This window comes from Callorhinus ursinus, unplaced genomic scaffold (genome assembly GCF_003265705.2).
Source record: "Callorhinus ursinus isolate GAN/ISIS: 27379988/994484 unplaced genomic scaffold, GSC_fseal_2.0 scaffold10, whole genome shotgun sequence".
Classification (NCBI taxonomy): domain Eukaryota; kingdom Metazoa; phylum Chordata; class Mammalia; order Carnivora; family Otariidae; genus Callorhinus; species Callorhinus ursinus.
The window spans coordinates 14216632-14238292 of NW_027397072.1; the positions used below are offsets into that span (position 1 = coordinate 14216632).

General features: G+C 42.3%; 1 protein-coding gene across 7 annotated transcripts in view; it reads left to right on the forward strand.

Moving 5' to 3' along the window:
• The window catches only part of KCNS3 (potassium voltage-gated channel modifier subfamily S member 3), a 38728-nt gene extending 17890 nt beyond the window's left edge, over positions 1–20838 (forward strand). For 5 of the 7 annotated variants that reach the window (XM_073897019.1, XM_073897020.1, XM_025867777.2 and 2 more), the window contains 2 exons: positions 6821–7012; positions 18691–20838. In XM_073897019.1, coding sequence (XP_073753120.1) covers positions 18750–20225 — 1476 coding nt within the window. In that variant the 5' untranslated portion in view covers positions 6821–7012; positions 18691–18749 and the 3' untranslated portion in view covers positions 20226–20838. The remainder of the gene's footprint in view (positions 1–6820; positions 7013–18690) is intronic. The other 2 variants (XM_073897021.1, XM_073897022.1) reach the window with 2 other exon arrangements.
• Positions 20839–21661: the final 823 nt, after the last annotated feature.

Below are 21661 nucleotides of genomic sequence, written 5' to 3' on the forward strand. Positions count from 1 at the left end.
TCCCCAAGTCCTGACCAAGGCTGCTTTTGATCTTTTATTTTTTCCAAAAAGAATTGACTATTTATTTATTTATTTATTTGACACACACACACACACACACACACACACACACACACACACACAGAGCATGCGCAGGGGGAGCATCAGGCAGAGGGAGAGGGAGAAGCAGGCTCCCTGCTGAGCAGGGAGCCCAACATGGGGCTTGATTCCAGGACCAAGGGGGATCATGACCTGAGCCGAAGGCAGACACTTAACCTGCTGAGGCCAGGAACCCAGGGGCCCCGAAACGACTATTTACATAAGGGCTTCATAATACTTGCAAAGAAAGTCACACAATGTTGAGAGGTACAGAGTAGAAAGCAAAAATCACCCCAAATTCTAGCATCCAGAGAGAATGCATTTAACATTGTTGTGTATATTCTTAGAGATTATTCTTCATCCCTTTGTAAAGTTAGACCTCTTTTATGAAGATCAGATCATGCCATATGTTGTACTATAATTATTTTCTCTTTTTACTTAGCATACTGGGATGATCTTTTCATGAATCTATAGGTAGTAGAGCATTGTGCTTAAGAGAATGGCTTTAGAGCATTATTGTTTAAATTCAAACCATGAAGCTATCACTTAATAGCTGTTGACCCTGGAGAGTTAGTTAATTTCTCTGTTTACCAGTTTCTCCATCTGTAAAATGAGTCCTGTAAAAATACTACTTGTTCAAGTGTTGTGAGGGTTAGGTGGGTTCAGACATGCAAACACCCAGACCTATTGAAACACCTGATTCAGTATACGGGAGCTCTTCCTATGATTCAGTGTATTTATTTATTTATTTATTTATTTATTAAAGATTTTATTTATTTTTTAACACAGAGAGAGACACAGCGAGAGAGAGAACACAAGCAGGGAGAGTGGGAGAGGGAGAAGCAGGCTTCCTGCCGAGCAGGGAGCCTGATGTGGGACTTGATCCCAGGACCCGGGGATCATGACCTGAGCTGAAGGCAGACGCTTAACGACTGAGCCACCCAGGCGCCCTATGATTCAGTGTTTTTAATAGCCACAGACTATCCCATTACATGGCTACCTCCTGATCTAACTGACTGTTTTCCTATTGATGGACATTTAGGTTGCCTTTGACTTTTTATTCTTATGAATAACTACCGATGCCATGAACATCCTTGGATACCCATCCTTGCACACTTGTCCAATTTATTCCTTCAGGACACAGTCTCTGATGTGAAACCGCAACTTTGTAACACACATTGCTACAGTGACCTCCAAAAGGTTTCCTTTTGCCTGTTTCTATCACTATTACCATGGCATGATAGGTTTTTTTTTTTTCCCCTCTACTCTCTAAAATTGCTTGCTTTCAGTTGTTCTTTTAATCACTGTGCTAGTTCAGACGCTGGATGCATCAGCCATGAAAAACATGGGGATAGATGAGACTGAGCTCAGGGTCTGTGGCCCCTGGGTGGGCTGATTTGCCTGCCTGTGTCCTGGCTGTAGCCTGAGCCCCTGATTTCAGGCAGTTCTGCTATAAGGGGTTCCTGCAAGGTGGAGGGAGCCAGGGCAGTTCCTTACTGGGGCTGGTGGGATAGTGGCAGCCATATGGACCACTCGGGGTGGTCCCAGAGCCCTGTCATCGTGTGGGGATGACCATGCTGGGGTCAGTGGCTGCGAAGTTTCGCTCCCTCTTATGGAGGGAGATCCCTTCCAATGGGCTTTTCCTCACTTTCCTTTCTGAATATTGCCTTTGGAGGTGACTCAGTGACTCAGCAGTAGCCTGCTGTCTCCCTCTGTTCCCCAGGGAGGGTTGTCTAGGAACACAGAACCCGAGGAGAGGAAAGTGGTGTTTAGTTACCCGTGCTTCAAGCCTTAGGGATTTCTGGAGGTGGTATTGGATTTACTCATTCTGGATGGCCAAGAGAAGTGTAATTTATATTAACTTTTGAAATATAATTTAGAGGCTTTGCTTTGGAAGGCACTTACTGGTTTCCTCCCCAAAGACCAGAACTTCTATAAATTTATTTTTAATCCCTGAATGTATTAGACCCTGAGAAGTTTTCATTTTCTTCTGGGGACAGAGCAAAATTAAAAAAAAAAAGTCATTGTTAATTCAAGGATTTCTCATATTAACGTATGTCTTAAAATTTGATAATTTGGAAAAACGAAGTAATTCAGGGATATTCTTAGTAGTCTACCGTCGGAATCAACTGGGAGGTGGTGTATTCTGATTGCTTTGGGTTATAGGATTTAAATATAAGTACAGTTTTTCTGGCACCCTATATCTAATTATGGCAGTCTGATTGTGAGATTTTAATTTTATTTAAGCAAAACCCCAGACTACAACTCTCATTAGTTAATCAAGATAGAAGTAGGGCCGAATTTCACCTTTTGTTATTATTCCTATTATTTCAGTACTCTTAGATTTTATTGAAAATTAGTCTGTGATTGATAAATAGGGGTAAGACTACAAAACTGACATGTATTTGCATTTTTCTTGGGACATCAATTAACGTCCACACGATTGGAGCTTGGTCAGGGGTGGGTGTGGTCAGCAAGAGGACCCCTACCTACCGAGAGCTATAGTAAGACATCTTTCAAACTATGTGTGCATTGCCCTGTGCATCATGCTCGCACCAAAAATGTTAGCAAATATCAGATAGATTCTCAGAGAAAATCACTAACCTTTACTCTAGACTCCAATTGCCTGAAGCATGCTTCGAGTCTCAACAAAAGGTTAACCTGCCTTTTATCTTTCCTCACTTGCAAAGTTTTGCTTGTCTGACACCAGAAATGCCATGACTGAATTCCAGAAGAACAGGTTTCCAGGGGAATATCCCCAGCCCCTGTCAGCAGATGACGTATGATTGCAATCTGCCATTCTGAGCCTTCTGAACTTCCAGCTTCCAAATCTGAGTATCTGATTATCTGAGATCTTTTTACTCTACTTTAGAGCAGTTGTTCACAACTGGGGATGGTTTTGCTCTCTGGGGGACATTTGGCAACTTTGGTTGTCATGACCTTAGGGGACAGGGAGGAGAAGTTCTTGTGGGTTGAGGCCAGGGATGCTGCTAACTGTCCTGCAGTACATCGCACAGCCCCCCGCAAGAGGATTACCTGGCCTCAAAATGTCAATAGTGCTGAGGCTGAGAAACTCTTCTGTAGAGGTTGGCAAGGTCAGGGTGTCTCCAGGGAAGCTGGCTGGCTGTCAGGATGGTGCTTAAATGTGCTATTTACCTGGTGACCTTATCCCAGGTCAGGGTCAGGCTCTCTGGCAGCCTGGCAACTTCAGAAACTCACTTTCAGATGTCCTAGAGTTGATCCGACTCTAGCAGATTGACTCTCATAGAAACTTACAGAAAATGGAGTAAATAAACCTCTTCCTGCCTTATTATGTTCCACTGATAAATACATCTCGTGGACAGAGTGGACATGCTCACGTGCTCTCTGTTGCCTCAGGGGGTCTAGAATCAGAACAAGGAGAGGTTTTTGGGTATCTAATGATACCTGAAACTCTAGGTGTAGACACTTAAAATTCCACTTGAGACGTCCCTATCGGGGCTGGACGATGCTGCCTCTTCAGGGCGAGACCTCCTTCGGAAAGTGGTGGGATGGGTCTTGGGCAACCAACTTTGATCTTTTACACTTTCCGCCTCCGCTTCCCTTGACCAACTGCCTTTCATTATCCATATTGATTCTTTTAATTAATTTACTCTTTAGTCTTGTCTTGGGGGAGAGGAATTGGTTCAATAAAAATGTGTCAAGCACCATTGTATAACAGGGATAATGAATATGAAGACTGATATTATAACACTGTCCCTAGCTGGAGGCTTCTCAGTCCAGCGGGTAGACGGAGGTGACAACATTTCAGAAGAATATGAGCAGGGCAGTAACAGATACACTCAGGATTCTGTGCAAGTACGTAAGACCGAGACCTATGCAGCAGTGGCCCTCCAAGTGTCTGTTTTGATCTCTCAGACACTGATTTTATAGTTTAATTTCTGGAGAGCAACCTTAGTCCTGTGAATCTGAGTCCTGGGAGATGGACATCAGGAGTTATTATTACCCCTGTGTACTATCTGCTTGTCCATTTGATTTTCCTCGTTCTATTCCAAGATTGGATGTCAGCTCTCTGGATGATGAAAGAGTCCAAGAGGCCACTTAATCTTCACCTTCTCCCTCTCAATAATGGAGCCAGTCATTCTGTACATTTTTGAATGCTGTCGTCAACCCACCAGGAAATATAGCCAAGCTGGAGGGTCCATTGCAAGCATGCTGCAGAGGGCCTCCCTTTTTATTGTGCAGAGAATTCTACAGAGGCTAGCAATACTTGAGTGAACCTGATGTGTTTTGCCACCATCCTGCTGAATCACTCAGCAAAGTCAGAAGCCTGCTTAGGTGCTAAATTGCAAACGATACCGTCTTCTTTTGAACAGTTACATGCTGATGGTGGTGGGAACATAGAGAATGGAACCATGTGGTGGGATTGTTAAGCAGGAAGGGGAGACCGTGTTGGATGCACACGTTTTTCTTTCCGAAAGTTTGCTGGTTTGGGGCATGTTCTGCTCACTTCTCCCAGTCGTTAACTTTCCCCGACAACTAATTTTTTTCTTCAGTAATTCATATAGTCATATCAAATATAATTCATATAGTCACATCAGGCAGACTTACCTCAGTTTGAATCCTGGCTCTGGCATTCACTGGGTTTGGGACTTTGGACAAATCACTTCCCTGAGCCTCGATGTCCTATCAAATGGGAATCACAGTTAACATTTTTTTGAGGATAGAGGTGATGTGTGTGAAACTCCTAGAAGGTTCTGGCGTGTTGTAGGGACTCAGAAAATGCTGGTTATTATTTTACATGGAAAGGTCACCCTTAGAATGTGAATGCTCTATCTCGGAGGGGTGTGAATTGACATAAATTCACACCGAGAGCTATTGACTTATTGACTGGTATTGTATCTTTTCCAAAAATCTAGTTTTTTGGACAGGAGTCATAGTGATGGAAAATGAGGCAGAACACTGGCATTCTGAGTTTGGGGGGAGACAGAGAAAAAAGGCAGCCTGGGAGGTTATTAATTCATCAGACATTGATGGAGGGCCCACAGTTTCTGTGAAAAAGACACACTTAGCTCCCCTCTCAGTCTGTCCCTGGGCCAGTCCTTCTGTGATGAGCCAGTGCCCAACAATGCTTGGGGTTTCTCAGAAGTGCCAAATAGCCTAAGTGCTTTGTTAATTTTTTTTCTTCAATAATTAATATAGTCATATCAAAGCTGTTTGCAGTTAATTAATTATCTCCCAGCCAGATTAATCTTACTTTTTCCCTTAACATGTGCTACACTGGGGAAGGAAGACTATATGTGTGTGCTGTACCCTTGAAAAAAAGCACGGTGCATTTCTGCATTTCAGTGGCACACAAATGTTTGAGACTGACCCAATGATGTGTTGCTGGGAGGTTGTGGAGGAGGAGGAGAAAGAGGAGGACTTTAGCTCCTGAACTGATTTTATTTATCCCTGTTGAGATTGCTCTACCTTTTCTGCTAAGAGAGTCCTGGTCTCAGAAATTCACTTTGAGTAGAGCTGCATTTTTTTTTTTTTTCTGGATCTTTCCTTGCTATCTTTATTAGAGGTGAAAATGCATTGAAGGATTTCTTTGGCCATTATTGGGACCGGTGTGTTCCTGCTTTTCTCCGTCTCCATTGCCCCCTTGGTGTTGGTAGGATACCATTCCTTGTTTATTACATTTGGTCCTGGGCCTGGGAGCTCCTGGGGTGGGGAGGAGGGGGCAGGCACTGTGTCTTGTTTGCAATCCCAACGCCTAGGATAATTCCAGGCAGATCTTAAGCTGTAATGATTGTTTGTTTAATGACTGACATAGCCGAAGGCACTTCTTTCATTTTCTTTCCGAAGCTCGGAATCAATCTTTTCTTCTTCCTCTTCACCCACCCCTGGCCCCCTTTAGGACCTAGCATTGATTGGAAAACATGAAAATCAGTGGATGGCTGCTTAGATACTAATATAAATCTATGGGGAGGCATCAACATGAGGCAAGGCTTACCTTGTTGGGAACTGGAAATTTTTTTGCTTTCTTTAATTTATTCAGAGAGAGACATGTAAATTTGTCCTTTTGTTTTGGTACAAGCTTAACGCCCCCATACACACTACACACACATCCGTAGACACACACACGTTTAACCGGAGGACTCTCATCTAGCATGCATAGTCATTTCTGATCTGTGAAATACAACAATGGACAAATAAAGCAAAATCAAATTTGGCCAGCCTTTGAAACCTATTGATTTCAAATTAGAGCAGCAGTGTTAATTCTATTAGGGCAGTCACACTGAGAACTTGGTCTCTGAAATGGATGAAAATGTATTCATTTAGGAGCTTTTAAGTATATCCTTGATAAATTAGCCAGGAAAATAATGCTCCTAGAAGAAACTGTGTGGGAGGTGAATGACTACGGTTCTAATTCTAGTGCCTCATTTTAGCTTTGGATGTTTTGTTGGCTTTGGGGTCAGTGGAGATGTCCCAAGTGTCCACTATAGTCAAAACCTGAGGGTCCTTAAGCCTGAGAGTGATTGTGAGTCAGGTCCTGGGGCCGTGATGCCTCCCTATCCCTGTGTCCAGTGAGAGTGATGGTTCCATGGCCCGGGGGGGGAGGGTGTGTGTGGAGAAGAACACCCCCTCCCTGAGATGACATGGGGCTATAAGAGATGGGTCTAATCAGTAAAGTGCCCAGATCACTGAGTTCGAGTTAGAACGTCTTGGGTGTGTTTCTTCCTTGGAGCTAAAACTTGACCTCTGGCTTTTTCTGCAGGTGAGAGTGATTACCCAGTGGTTGCTTTGGCCCATTCAACCAGGAAACAGGATTCTTCTCTTCTTTTTGGCTACTAAATGCCTATGTGTACTACACACACCTGTGAGGGAAGAAGGGCGGAGCTTCTTGGATGATGATGGACATTCCACTGAACAGGATGAGGGCAGAGAGTGTGCCATCGACACCACAAGGGTAAGAGATGCCACCGATCTTTCCTCTGGCCCCATTATTAACCAGAGGGAGGGGAGAACGAGCCTTACAGTGTAGTGACAGAAATGAAGGTCACACACCAGGGAGACTATTCCGATTAAAATTCACTGGCAGTTGGGGCAGTAAAAGAGGAAGGTGAGAAAGCCAGCCTGGAAGGATTAGGTTGGATTCTTTTGGGGGATACGCCAAGCCAGCTTTGGAAGAATCAGTAGCCCGCACTGCCCACTCCCCCTTCTGATATTTATGGCCCAAACTGGAGGAAGTAACAACTACTGTTATTGTGATAAGATTCTGTGTTGAGTCTGTTTAAGTCAGTCTGGCTTAAAATGGGCTGTGGAGCAGGGTTGGTGAAGTCTGGCTCAGGTCACGGATTGGGGGCTTCTCGGAAGTACCTGGCCTGGAGACACATTTTGTTTGAGTCACATAATGTTGAAAACGTGTTGGATCAATTCCAATTAAACTTGAGATACCCCACATAAAAATCAGGATTTCCGGGTCTCCTGGAGCACCATAAGATACACGCGTCCTGGCTCTCTGTTCCCACAAAGGACTCCGGTGCTGAGCGGCCCCTGCCTCCGGATGGCTCACCACAGTCCCAACCAACCTGCTTCATTTGTTTGAACTTACTTGTTCGCCCCCTGGAGGCATTTCATTTCACTTTGTCTGGTCTAGATCATTCCGCTAGCTCTTTGACAAAAAGAGTGATAGCCTTTTAATTCTTCCGGATCAAAGTGAGTATCTTTCAGTAGATTACGGGCAGAAATTAGCATACGGGGCTGAGACTGTAGAGGTGGCAATACAGGATTCCTTCCATGCTTAGGGTGTAGGGACAGCACCTGTGGGGGCTGGGTGAGGAGAACTGTGAAAACATTATAATATCTTGTGGTGGGTGCTAACATGATTGTGCACCAGGGGCTGTTGGGAGAGGGTGAGAGGGGTGAGGAAGCGGGTGGGGGGACCTGCTAATTTGGCTCAGGTGCGTTCACATTCTCCCAAACGCCCCTGGACACCAATACAAGCTTATGCTTGTTCCTCCACATAAGGTTCCTCCACGTAAGGTGACTCCTGATGGGGTACCTCCTGCAGAGTTAAGGCTCCCCTCTTGTGGCCCATCCACTTCTTTTCCTGTTTCAGGTCCATCTGCGATTCTTTGTTTTTTACCAATAGTACAGATTTCTGGCCTCAGTAAAGCATTTTGCTTTAGTAAAGCGCTTGCCTCAGTAAAGCACTCAGCCTTCCGAGCGGCCTCTGGTTGGAGATGAGCTGTATGAATGAGAGGCTCCCTGGAGTTTCATGTATTCTATAGGCTGGCGCTGGGCATGACCTTCTAGATGTCTCATAAGCAGCCCTTCATTTCCTAGAATTGCACTGTTTTAGCTGCTCCAACAACATCTCCGTTTCTAAACCACACGGGGTGGGCTATGCAGTGCCGCTGGTATTTCACCGTGCTCTCTGCTCTTCTCTGCCCAGCACTGATAACCAATTTTCTGTTCCTTACGTGTTACCCACCCTGGTGCACGGGGAGCTTGCTATAAGAGAAGGTCAGGGAAGGTGCCTGGTGGGAACACCTCCCACCATAGGTGTGGATTGACTTTAGATTTCTAATTCTGTTTACATCTGCTTGTTTTTATTTGGAATATCCTCACATGCCATGGGTGGAAATAGAATTTAGCATGACCCTCCCCCTTTTAAAAACATGAGTGATTTTTCTTTTAAATTTAATGGGATGAAATGCAGCTCTCAGAATATCCCAAAAAGGTGGCAGTATTAGTTCTGAAAAATGCCCTATTTTTTTTTTAATTTGATGGAAGGATTAATGTAGATTTTGGACAAGTGGGAGGGCAGAAGGAATCTAGGCTTTTGTCTACATTTATGGAATCGATTGAAAAAAGTGATTCTGCACAATCAAAATACCGACTTGTATTTGTTATGCTCTTGTTGCTTTTCTGAGCAAAGCAAGAGCATCAGCAAAGTCTCTCATGCACATGTGTGCATGTAAATTTGTCAGCCTTGAAAAGACACAGTTCTGAGAGTATTTTTTTTTAAGTGAGTTTGAGAGCGGAGGTGAGTAAGAGGTTAATGACTTCGAAAAGCGTTTTACAGGGTGGTATTCGGAGAGAAGTAGATCAATGCAGTTTTTCTTTTAAGCTGCCAGTAAGTATCTTGGATTTTTGACATCTTTTTCTTTCTTTTCCTTCCTGTAAACACCAAGAGGCCCAAGGTGGCCAAATACAGTATACAGTGTTCTCACCATGAGTAATTTGGGTTGATAGTGGGCTGGGGGAGCGGCACAGTGAGCTGATGCTCTTCTTGAGGAAAAGAATGAAAATAGTACTTGGGTTTTCCACTTTGTGGCCAAATGCCTTTTGTACTCCTGGATGTGCCTGATTTGAGACCCCCATGTGTCTTCGGCATCCTTCTACCAAATCCCCTGCTAAAGAGTATAGCGCTCTTTAATGAGGATGATGAAAAACTAGGTAAATTCAAAGATCAGCCAGTCCCTCCTCCTTCCCACTTAAAAAAAAAATTAAGTACTCATATTCGAGGCATAGTGGAAAGAGTCTGCCGCAGAAAATCTGGATGATGTTGGGCAAACTCCGTGCCTCAGGTGTCCCTATTTGCAAGGTGGGGTGTAAGATCTTATCACTTAGGACGGTTAGGGAATTAAAGGAAATTATTCATTCATTCAGTGATGCTTCCTCATTGCCTCCTAGTGCCCGGGTACTGCACAGGCTGCTGGGAATTCAAGGGTGAACAAGAGTGTCTATTAAAGCACTTACTACGGTGCACGGCCCAAAAAGGTGCTTAGTAAATTTTTCTTGAAACATTTTTGTTGGAGAATTTTAAGATGGACAAAAATAGGGAGAATAATACATTAAACCCATCACCCAGCTGCAACAATGATCAATTCATGGCCATATGTTGTATGAGCAACCTCCCCCAACCCTCCACTTCCCAGCTCTGTTACCTGTCCCCCCAGGGATTATTTTGAAATGAATCCCAAACATGGTATAATTTTATATTTTAGTATTCACCTTCAAAAGATAAGGGTTCTTTTAAAGAGTATAATTCCAATACCATCAGCACATTGAAACCTTAACAATAATTCTTGTATATTATCAAGTATCTCATTGATACTCAAACATCCCTGTTTTTCAGGTATATATATGTATTTTTAAGCATTTGGCTAGTTAAAATCAGGATTCATACAAAGCCCACACATTGGATCTATCTGATACATCGCTTATCTGGTCTGTGGGGTCTGTCCCGTACGGTTTCCCACAGATTTTGCTGTGTCATTGTACATGTTACTTTGAAATCTCTGATTTCAAATGGCAGATCTAAACTCTCAATAAAATTCAGGACTGATTGTTGGTTGTTGTTGAAATACTGCAGAACTGTGTATATACTTCCATCAAGAGGCACCCTGTGTCTTGTTTCTTTCTGTTACTTCAGGCTCGGGTATTGTTATTCTGATGTAGCTGTCATAAAGTGCCCCATCAGCTTTTTATTTGGGTTTTAGCAGCCTAGATCCATTATTCCATGATGACTTGCAAAATTGTGAGATTTTAATTCTATCGTTCCTTCTTCGGTAGCTGGGATCCTTTTTTAAATAACAGTTTTATTGAGATACACTTCACTTATGATAAAATTTACCTTTCTAAAATGCATAATTTGGTGGTTCTTAGTATATTCTAAGGTTGTACAGCTATCTAATTCCAGAACATTCTTATGACCCCCGAAAGAAATACATGCCTACTGTCAGTCACTCCCTATTCTCTCTTCCTCCCAGCCCCTAGCAACCACCAATCTACTTTCTGTCTCTATGGGTTTGCCTATTCTGGATGTTTCATATAAACGGAATCATACAATATGTGGTCTTTTTTGGTCAAGCTTCTTTCATTAGAAAAATGTTTTCCAAGTTCATCCCTGTTGTAGTGTCAGTACTTCATTCCTTTCTATGGCCAAATAAGATTCCATTGAATGGATACACCACTTTGTTTATCCATTCCTCAATTAATGGACATGGATGTTTGGGTTGTTTTCCCTCTTTGACTATTATGAGTAATGCTGCTATGAACATTAATGTGTATGTTTTGTTTGAACATATGTTTTCAGTTCTCTTGGAAATATACTTCTAAGTGGAATTGTTGGATCATATGCTAACTCTATGTTTAACTTTTCCAGAAATGGGCTAAATTTTTTTCCAGCATGGTTGCACCATTTTACATTACCCCTGGTAAGGCATGAGGGTTCCAATTTCTGCATATCGACACAAACACTTGCATTATAGTAAAATGCTTATATTATTATTACTTTTTGATTTTAGCCATCCTACTGGTGTAGTTTATCTCGTGTTTTTGATTGTCATTTTCCCTAATGACAAATGATGTTCCATCTCTTCATAGACTTTTTGGCCATTTGTACGTCATTAGAGAAATGTCTGTTGAAACCCTTTGCCTGTTTTTAAGTAAGTTATTTGTCTTTTTATTGTTGAGTTGTAAGAGTTCTTTATTCTGGATACTAGATCATTATCAGATAAATGATTTGCAAATGTTTTCTCCCACCATGTGGGTTGTCTTTTCATTTTCTTGATACTTGTCCTTTGACCTGATAATGTTCTTTGAAGCACAAAATTTTTAATTTTGATGAAGTCAGTTTATCTATTTTTCCTTTTATTGTATTGTGATTTTGGTGCATATCTAAGAAGTCATTTTAATCCAAGGTCACAAAAATTTATGCCTGTCTTTTCTTATGCAGGTTTTATAGTTTTGGCACCTGTATTTAGGTCTCTGATTCACTGATAAATTAATTTTTGTATATGATATGAGGAAGGCATCCAATTTTATTCTTTTGCATGTGGCTATCCAAGTGTCCCAATACCCTTTATTGGAAAGATTATTCTTTCCCTATTGAATTGTCTTGACGTCCTTGTTGAAAATCAGTTGACCATAGATATGGACTTATTTCTGGATTCTTAATTCTGTTCCCTTGATCTACCTGTCTATCCTACACCAACTCGATCCTGTCTTGATTACTGTAGCTTTGTAGCAAGTTTTGAAATCATGAAGTATGAGTCTTCCGACTTTGTTCTTTTTCAAGATTGTTTGGCTATTCTGGGTCTCTTGCACTTCCATATGAATTTTAAAATCAGCTTGTCAATTTCTGAGAAGAAAAAGGCAGCTAATATTTGGATAGGAATTATGTTAAATCTATAGATTAATTTGGGGAGTCCTGCTATTTGGGGTTGTGTTTCCATTTACTTATGTCTTCTTTAATTTCTTTCAACAGTATTTTGTAGTTTTGGCACAAATTTGTACCACTTTTGTTAAATTTATTTTTAAATATTAATTTTTGATGCTATTGTAAATGGAATTGTTTTTTAAATTTCGTATTTCTGTTTTCTCATGGCTAATGTATAGAAATATAATTGATTTTTATATATTGATTTCATATTCTGCAACAATGCTGAATTTAGTTATTATTCTAATAATTTTTGTGTGTGTATGTATTCCGTAGGATTTTCTATATATGTGATCATGCCATCTGCAAATAGAGATATTATTTTTGGGCTCAGTTGCTGGGTACATCTGTATTTATAATTTTTATGTTTTCTTGACTGATTGTTTTATTTTTGTATGGTATGGTATCAGTATGGTATCAGTAGAGCCACTCCTGCTCTCTGATTACTATTTTCATGCTTTTACTTTCAAAGTGTTTTTAAATCTAAATATATATTTTCTAGTGTACCATTTTAGTTGTTTCTGTTATTATTATTTTTGAGTTATTGGAATATTTTTATATTCCAATATATTTTATAAAGAAAATATTTGCTCTTTAACTACTATATAGTTCTCCTAAGGTATAATTCATGCAGGAAAACATAGGATAAATGTTTGATTTTCTTTTTTTCCCCCCTCACATTCCAGAATAATGAACTGATACTCTAATACCTTCCAAAGGTGACCAATATATTTGTTTCTTCCTTTCTTAAAAAATATTATTATGAACTCAGGGATTTTAACATGCTCAACAGAAGTCAATCTATTGGGAGATTTTATTTTTTTTTTATTTTTGCTGCAGAAATTTACCTATCTTTGGCCAGTGGGAGTCTCCTTAAGTTGGCCCTGAGTCCTTTTGACTCTACCCCTGTCCTTGTTGATAGCTTCCTTGCTTTCTAATGTAACAAGATAGTCCAGGCTTATCTTGGGTATTTCTTTTTTTTTTAGATTTAAATTTAATTAGCCAACATACAGTACATCATTAGTTTCAGGTGTAGAGTTCAGTAATTCATCAGTTGCATATGCTGAATGCTCATTACATCATGTGCCCTCCTTAATGCCCATCACCCAGTTACCCCATCCACCCATCCACTTCCCCTCCAGCAATCCTCATGTTGTTTCCTATAGTTAAGAGTCTCTCATGGTTCGTCTCCCTCTCTGACTGCTTCCTATTCAGTTTTCCCTCCCTTCCCCTATGATCCTTTGCACCATTTCTTATATTCCACATATGAGCAAAACCATATGATAATTGCCTTTCTCTGATTGACTTACTTTGCCCAGCGTAATACCCTCCAGTTCCATCCATGTTGTAAGATTTCGTCCATCCTGATGGCTGAGTAATATTCCTTTGTAGATATATATATACCACATCTTCTTTATCCATTCATCTGTCGATGGACATCTGGGCTTTTTCCATAGTTTGGCTGTTGTGGACACTACTGCTATAAACATTGGGGTGCAGATGCCCCTTTGGATCCCTACATTTGTATCTTTGGGGTAAATACCTAGTAGTGCAGTTGCTGGGTCATAGGGTAGCTCTGTTTTTAACTTCTGAGGAACCTCCATACTGTTTTCCAGAGTGGTTGCACCAGCTTACATTTATCTTGGGTATTTCTTACCCCAGGCCCAGAATTGGCTATTTCTCCAAGGAGCCCTTGTTTTTTTAGTGAGAAATTGTATTTTGATGCCTTAATCTGCACCAGTTTGAGATGTTCATTGCTCTTGACTTGGTGTCTTCAGTTGGATTCCCAGGGAAATAGATTGAGACAGAGATTTATGTGCAAGAAGTTTGTTGGGAGGTGCCTTTGGGACCAATACCAGTGGGAAGTGAAGGAGGTAGGATTGGGCAGGGAGAAGAGTTGAACTGTGATGAGGCTGGGACAGAAATCTCAGCGGATCCTATGGGAACTCTGGAGCCTACCTTGAGAAAAAGTTGCTGGGTCTTTATAGCCCCCTCATACATAAGTCACTGGATGTGAACTGGCCTGGGGAAGGAGGGTGACCTTGGGCAAGACAGCCGTCTTTGAATGAGGGTGATTCCCAAAGAGGGACTTAACTGAGAGCCCTTAGCTATTCACACTTCCAGCAGGTGTGAGAATGAGTGGCTTAGTTCGAAAGGGGAGATGTAAGTGACGCTTCTTAGCATCCATTGGAGTTGGTCATTTTGTTGTAGGCTTTTTCAGTGGCAATAAAATTTTCTTTTAGGAAGAGTTCAATTATCAGTTCATAATGCTATTTCCAATTCAAATTTAGGATCCTTGGGCTCTTATTTAATTTCCTTGATTTTTACATTTGTATTTTATTTTGCACTCAAAATCTCGGGGGTTCTTCGTGACGTTAATATAATCATTTATTTGCTTTACCCTATGTGTGTGTGCATAAACGTTTCAGCATAATTATACCAATATGACTACTAAAAATATTTTTAAGATGTTTAGAGTTTATTTGTCCTAGGGTGTATACCACTATGGATGTACAGTCAAAATATTAAAGTTAAATTAAATTAAAAAAATCTGGAAATAATTTATCTCTCTGAGGTTAATGACCAATTTGATACACAGTAAAGTTAAATTTTTAGGGATTGTCCTTTTCTTTTTTATTTAATTTTGTTTCATAATTATGTAAAACATTTACGCAGTTCCCAAGTCCAGCTTCCAACACTGTCACCTATACCCTGTTCCCTCTCTCCCCGTATAGCGAAGCACTTTGTTCATTTTCAGTTTGTGCTTCTGCTGTTTCTTTTTCTCTATATAAGTGTGTGTGTACATATACATAGGTATATGCACGTATGCATATGTATATATATACACACATATTTTCCCTCTACTTAAGTAACATATCCTAGAAATCACTCCATTGCATAGAGAGAGAGATAGACCACAGTTTTTCTGGCCAATCTTTTATGGATGCCTATTTGGATTGTTTCCAGTTATGCAAGTGTTTTCAATTTTTGTCTCTCTTTGGGAGAGATTTCTAGAAGAGAGATTTCTGGGGCAAAGGGTAAATGCCTATACAGTTTTGCTACATCTTGTGAAATTCCCCTCTAAAAGGGTTCTTCTTCATTTTGCATTCCCCCCTGCCCCTGCTTCCCCACAGACTCATTAATAGAGCGTGCGGTCTAACTTTTGGATTACAGATCACATGAATGTGCATAAAGAAGATGCTTTAATGTATTTAAAGTTTATTTATGTATTTATAAATACACATGTAAATGTGTATATGTTTGCACATATAAATAAATGCATATATTTACATATATAAATGAATCACAAATGTGTAATTCGTATAAATCATAAATATACATCGATATGTATAATTATACCTTTGATCTCATAAATGTTTTCTGGATAGGAGTAAATGAATAAGCATCTTGGAAATAATGATGCTCAGTATCTGCCCGTCTTTATATCACTTTGGATGTGTGAGGCAGCGTGCTGTAGAAAGCTCCGGAATCGGTAGAGCTTGCACCTCCATTCTAACCCTTAGTAGCTGCGCGATGCCCACTCATCTCCTCTGATCCTGCCTCCTCATTGGCAAAATCCCAGGGTGATAGTGAGGGACAAATGACAGAAGGAATGTTTATAACTGGCAAGGGACTGTCTGCATGCCAGGGAACCTTCCTACAGAAGATAAAAGTGGGAGCTCCTTCTTCCCTGCCTGTTGTTGGCTGTTGTGGGACAGACACAGGCGAGGAAGCCAAACCTCCTTCTCTGGCCACCAAGCCTTGGAAGATCTCAGCTTGCACTCGGAGCTCAAGCATTTGATTTGATCCAGAGATGCTTTCCTTTTGCTCTTTGCTGAAGTCCCCACAACAAGGAGCCCATTATTTTATGATGTGTGTTGTTTTTATGATGAGACTTTGTGGCATGAATGGGCTTCATAATGGGCTTCACTGGTACGGAGTGATTAAAAAGCAAGGAGGACCGAATGGGAAGACTGACATTAAGGGTGCTAACAGTGTTCTTTAGAAAAGGGACTGCAGAATGATCGGGAAATGGATTACACACCCATTGATGACGAGACCGGCTTCTGCAGGTGTGTCATGAAGGCAGACATTGGGGTTCTCTCACTGTGGCTTTCCAGAATAGCCAAGGAGATGAAAAATAAGCTACCAGAAGAAAATGTCCATTAATGTCTTAATGCCAGATTAGCTAAAACTAGCTCCTTGGGACGTTTTACTATTATACGTGCCATGAGCACAAGCCTGCTTTCAGAGATCTGAAGTTCCATAAATATTTGGACCAAGCCATGAGCTCTGATTTAGGCCCGACAAAGAAGATATCTAGCTAAAAATAGAAAGCAGAGGCAGGAAAAAAAAAAAAAACAAACAAGTATTTTGAAGAGGTCAGCATATCTGTTAACTGGTATGTCAAGCTATGCTACGGTCTCTGGTTTCATGGGAACACACTCCTGGGAACACGTTCAGTTAGTGTCTCGAGAGCAGATGCCCATGCCTGCTTTATGACTGGAGACTTCCTCCTGGGGTGGGTGGCAGGGGGCTGGACTTGGAGGCTGTGTCCTCTGGTACCTTCCGCAGGGGAGGAATCTCTTGTCTCATGGACAGCCTTGGCTTTTCAGCAGCATAAGGAGCAAAAAGTCCCTTCCTGACCTTTTTGCCTCCTCTAACGGTGTCCCCATTATCAGCCACTTACGCAGAGTAGAAAACACATCCTCTTTTCACTTGATTTCTGTCCCTTACTTTTCACCCACACCACTGCTGTATGAGTTGGGGGCTTCTCCCTTCCTCTCACCTGTTCTTTTGCAGCCCTGTCTCCTCGACCCTGGCCTTCGCCCCCCAGCAAACTCCCACCCTGCTGTCAGCGGGGTCTTTCTAGATCACAGACGCAAAGACAACTGTGTCCCCAGTCACTGATTAAGACCATTTAGGGGTCTTGCCTACAGGTAAAGTCCAGACTCTGTAGGCTGCTATACAAGATTCTTCCCAATCTGGCTTCTGCCTACCCTCTGATGCCCACTGTTGGGAATGGTCTTTCCCCTTGTTTGGTCAACTCTGCTTAAACATTTAACATATGAGTCAGATAGAACCAATGACAGGGGTCATTGCTCTTTTCAATAATGCCAAAGATGTTTGACTCGTTTCTGCTATAGCACTTCCCACATTGGATTATTGGGTTATAATAAGGGAGAAAGTCAGGGAGAAGGTGTATGTAGTGGAAGTATCACGGCTAATCCAACCCAGGTTTAAATCTTGGCTCTACCATTTACCTATCCTGTGATCTTTGATTCAACCTCTCTGGGTATCCATTTTTCTGTACACCTTCTGTAAAGTGGAAGGAATTGGAAGGAATAAATGACATCATGTCTACAAAGCATCTAATAGTATCCTGTGGGAACTTAGTATTTGACAATCTCCTACCTTTCTTTCCTCTGCACCATTTACTCTGAGGGAGCACCATTGTATTGGGTGATGGTCAAAATCTATTACTTTCTCTCTGAGAAATAGATCCGGTGCATCCTAGTTAGTGTCACATCCAGAAACAGGAAGCATGTGCTGGACCAATATAGACTTGGTATCTGTGGAGCAACTGGGAGTGTGTGGGGGACAGTCTGTGAGGAGAAGGAGCAGGTGGAAGAGAAGCACGTTTGTGTCAGGAAACTGATGGTGCAATTAACTTACAGAGGTTTTCCCAAGTCACTTTCTTCCCTGGGGATGAACCTGAAACAACATCCCATTAAGTGTAACTATATCTTTAAGATGTAGGGTACTTAAGGACAGGGAGATAATTATATCCTCTTGATTGTCCACATCCAGACTAGGGGTAGGGCTTTCTCTTAAAAGAGTGAAACATGGGAGCACAAGGGGAAAGCTACATCTTTTGTAAGAGCTGAGCCGAGCCCCTGGTCATGTGTGGGTGGGGGGCGAGGGTCAGAGCAGAAGCGAGGGCTGTTTGTGAGGGTGCATGACTGAGCCCTGGGCACAGGGAGAGGTGAGCTACAAGCCAGGCAGCAACCAGCCTATCACGTCTGAACCGAGCATTCCCATGTGCGGGAGCCTTGTGGTTGAGACTGGACTGGAGAGGCTTCTATCGTGTAAGTGATCCATGCATTGTTTCTTTGGGGAGGCGGGGTGGGAGGTAACTTTTGTATGCTTAGAAAATAAAGAAATGGGAATTAAGGTTCATGAAAGGGATATGGCAGTCTTCTTTTTCCTAAAAAATGGATCTATCAACCCCCGCTTTTGCCAAACAACCTGTTTTGTGTTTTCTTCCAGTTCAAATGCGTAATGCTGTATATTCCTTTTAATTCCATTTCCTGCTTTGCTCTTCATGTAGCCCATCATCCTGGAAAGGGCAGATTAAAAATAAGCTTGGCAAGGCACGACGGGACAGGGCTAATGCCATCTTGTGCTCCTTCCAGGTGCAGCGTGAACTTCCTCATCTCCCTTCCCATCCAGCTCCCGGCCTCCTGTGTCCACCATGGTGTTTGGTGAGTTTTTCCATCGCCCTGGACCAGACGAGGAACTTGTCAACTTGAACGTGGGGGGCTTTAAGCAGTCCGTCGACCAAAGCACCCTCCTGCGGTTTCCTCACACCAGACTCGGAAAGCTACTCACCTGTCACTCGGAAGAGGCCATTCTAGAGCTGTGTGATGACTATAGCGTGGCCGATAAGGAGTATTATTTTGATCGGAACCCATCCTTGTTCAGATATGTTTTGAATTTTTATTACACAGGGAAGCTGCACGTCATGGAGGAGCTGTGCGTGTTCTCATTCTGCCAGGAGATCGAGTACTGGGGCATCAACGAGCTCTTCCTTGATTCCTGCTGCAGTAACCGCTACCAGGAGCTCAAGGAGGAAAACCATGAGAAGGACTGGGACCAGAAGAGCAACGACGTGAGTACCGACTCCTCCTTTGAGGAGTCGTCTCTGTTTGAGAAGGAGCTGGAGAAGTTTGACAAGATGCGGTTTGGTCAGCTCCGGAAGAAGATCTGGATTCTAATGGAAAACCCGGCCTACTGCCTGTCTGCCAAGCTCATTGCCATCTCCTCCTTGAGCGTGGTGCTGGCCTCCATTGTGGCTATGTGTGTCCATAGCATGTCGGAGTTCCAGAACGAGGATGGGGAGGTGGATGACCCTGTGCTGGAAGGCGTGGAGATCGCGTGCATTGTGTGGTTCACTGGCGAGCTGGCCATCCGGCTGGTGGCTGCTCCCTGTCAAAAGAAATTCTGGAAGAACCCTCTGAACATAATTGACTTTGTCTCCATTATCCCCTTCTATGCCACCTTGGCTGTGGACACCAAGGAGGAAGAGAGTGAGGACATTGAGAACATGGGCAAGGTGGTCCAGATCCTCAGGCTTATGAGGATTTTCCGAATTCTCAAGCTTGCCCGGCACTCAGTAGGACTTCGGTCTCTAGGTGCCACACTGAGACACAGCTACCATGAGGTTGGGCTGCTTCTTCTCTTTCTCTCTGTGGGCATTTCCATCTTTTCCGTGCTTATCTACTCTGTGGAGAAAGACGAGCACACGTCCAGCCTCACCAGCATCCCCATGTGCTGGTGGTGGGCCACCATCAGCATGACTACTGTGGGCTACGGAGACACCCACCCAGTCACCTTGGCCGGGAAGCTTATCGCCAGCACGTGCATCGTCTGTGGGATCTTGGTGGTGGCCCTTCCTATCACCATTATCTTCAACAAGTTTTCCAAGTACTACCAGAAGCAGAAGGACATTGACGTGGACCAGTGCAGTGAGGACCCACCAGAGAAGTGTCATGAGCTCCCTTACTTTAACATTAGGGATCTTTATGCACAGCGGATGCACGCCTTCATTACCAGTCTATCTTCTGTGGGAATTGTGGTGAGCGATCCCGATTCCACAGATGCTTCAAGCATCGAAGACAACGAGGATGTTTTTAACACCGCATCCTTGGAGAATTGCACAGCAAAATGAGCAGGGACATTTGTGCCTGTATCTTGTGTCCCTTCCTGATGTTAGGTTAACACAGCTTTATAAACCTCAATGGGTTCGTTAAAATCATTTAATTCTCAGGGTGTACCTTTCAGCCATAGTTGGACATTCATTGCTCCAAAATGATAGAATCCTCTTTATTTTTCTCAGTGAAGTGAATTAAATGCCTTGTTCTGAAATTTATTTTTTACAAGAGAGAGTTGTGATATGATTTTGGAAAAAAGGTAAATGGTATCGGGTGGGATTTATCGCTACGGCTTATGTATCATTCTGTGTTTGTCATCTACTCACATTGAGCTAACTGTAAATTACTGACAAGTAGAATCAGAGGCCCAGCTGACTGAAGACTACATGCATGTAAGATCCACAAAATGAGACAATGCATGTGAATCCATGTTTGTGTTCTAGACATGGAAATTAGGAGCCTAATAAACTTGCCTAATTCAGTATGGAGAATGTCTTGGTTGTATGTTTTTATGTCGAGTAAGTCCATGTCAGTATGTTCAAAATCGGTTCGGAAGGGAAATGCTCTTTTTGGAGTATCAAGAATCCTTGCTGTTCGTTTCTGAATTTTGGGTAAACATCAACAACAGCCTAGTCCTTTTGTTCAGGAAACTGGTGGTAGTTGGCAGGGAGAAGGATCATGTCCAGGGTCAACTGATTAAACGTGTGCATTTTCAGGACATACTCAAGTTAGCATATACGCACGAAGCATGTGCCCTTACAGATATCCTTCCAGTCTATATTTTGTATTTTATAATTTCTCCTGCTGAGATAAAACCTCATCACCTGAAAATTATGCAGAGCACAGTAAAGCCCCACATTCACAGGCAGAGACACATTCCGTGAGTGGAAGAAAGGAGAAATGTTGTACAAACACACAGATGTGATTCATTATGGCCGGAGGCGTGGGAACTTTAATCACTGGAAAAAGCGATGCCAGCTACTGTAAAACGAGCAGCCATTTTAAAGTTGCCTTCGAGACAGTAACGTCTGCCTCTTCTATAAAGGCCCCGCACAATGAAGGAAGACATACATACTCATTTCCAGAGCAGTGACAGAGCAGTTCCAGCCCAGGTGGAGAGAATTTAGCTAAAGTCTTAATCTTGGAGACGTATGGTGACGTATGGTGACTCCTGCTGTCAGACTGAGTTCTTTCCCTGAGATCTTTTTGAATGGAAAAGCCGCATGGATTTATTATACAACTTCCTATGTTTGCAGATGCATTTCATTGAAAGAAGGACATCGCCTGTAGGTTATCTGATGAAGAGAACTCTGATTCATCTCTCAACATTTCCGTGCCTTCTGAGACGGATATAACTGTGAACCGCGTTTATAGTCACTTTTAAATCTGGAGGTTTATTCATGCATGTGTGTCATCCCCTGCCCATTTGAAAAAGCTTTCTTTTCCCCCAAAT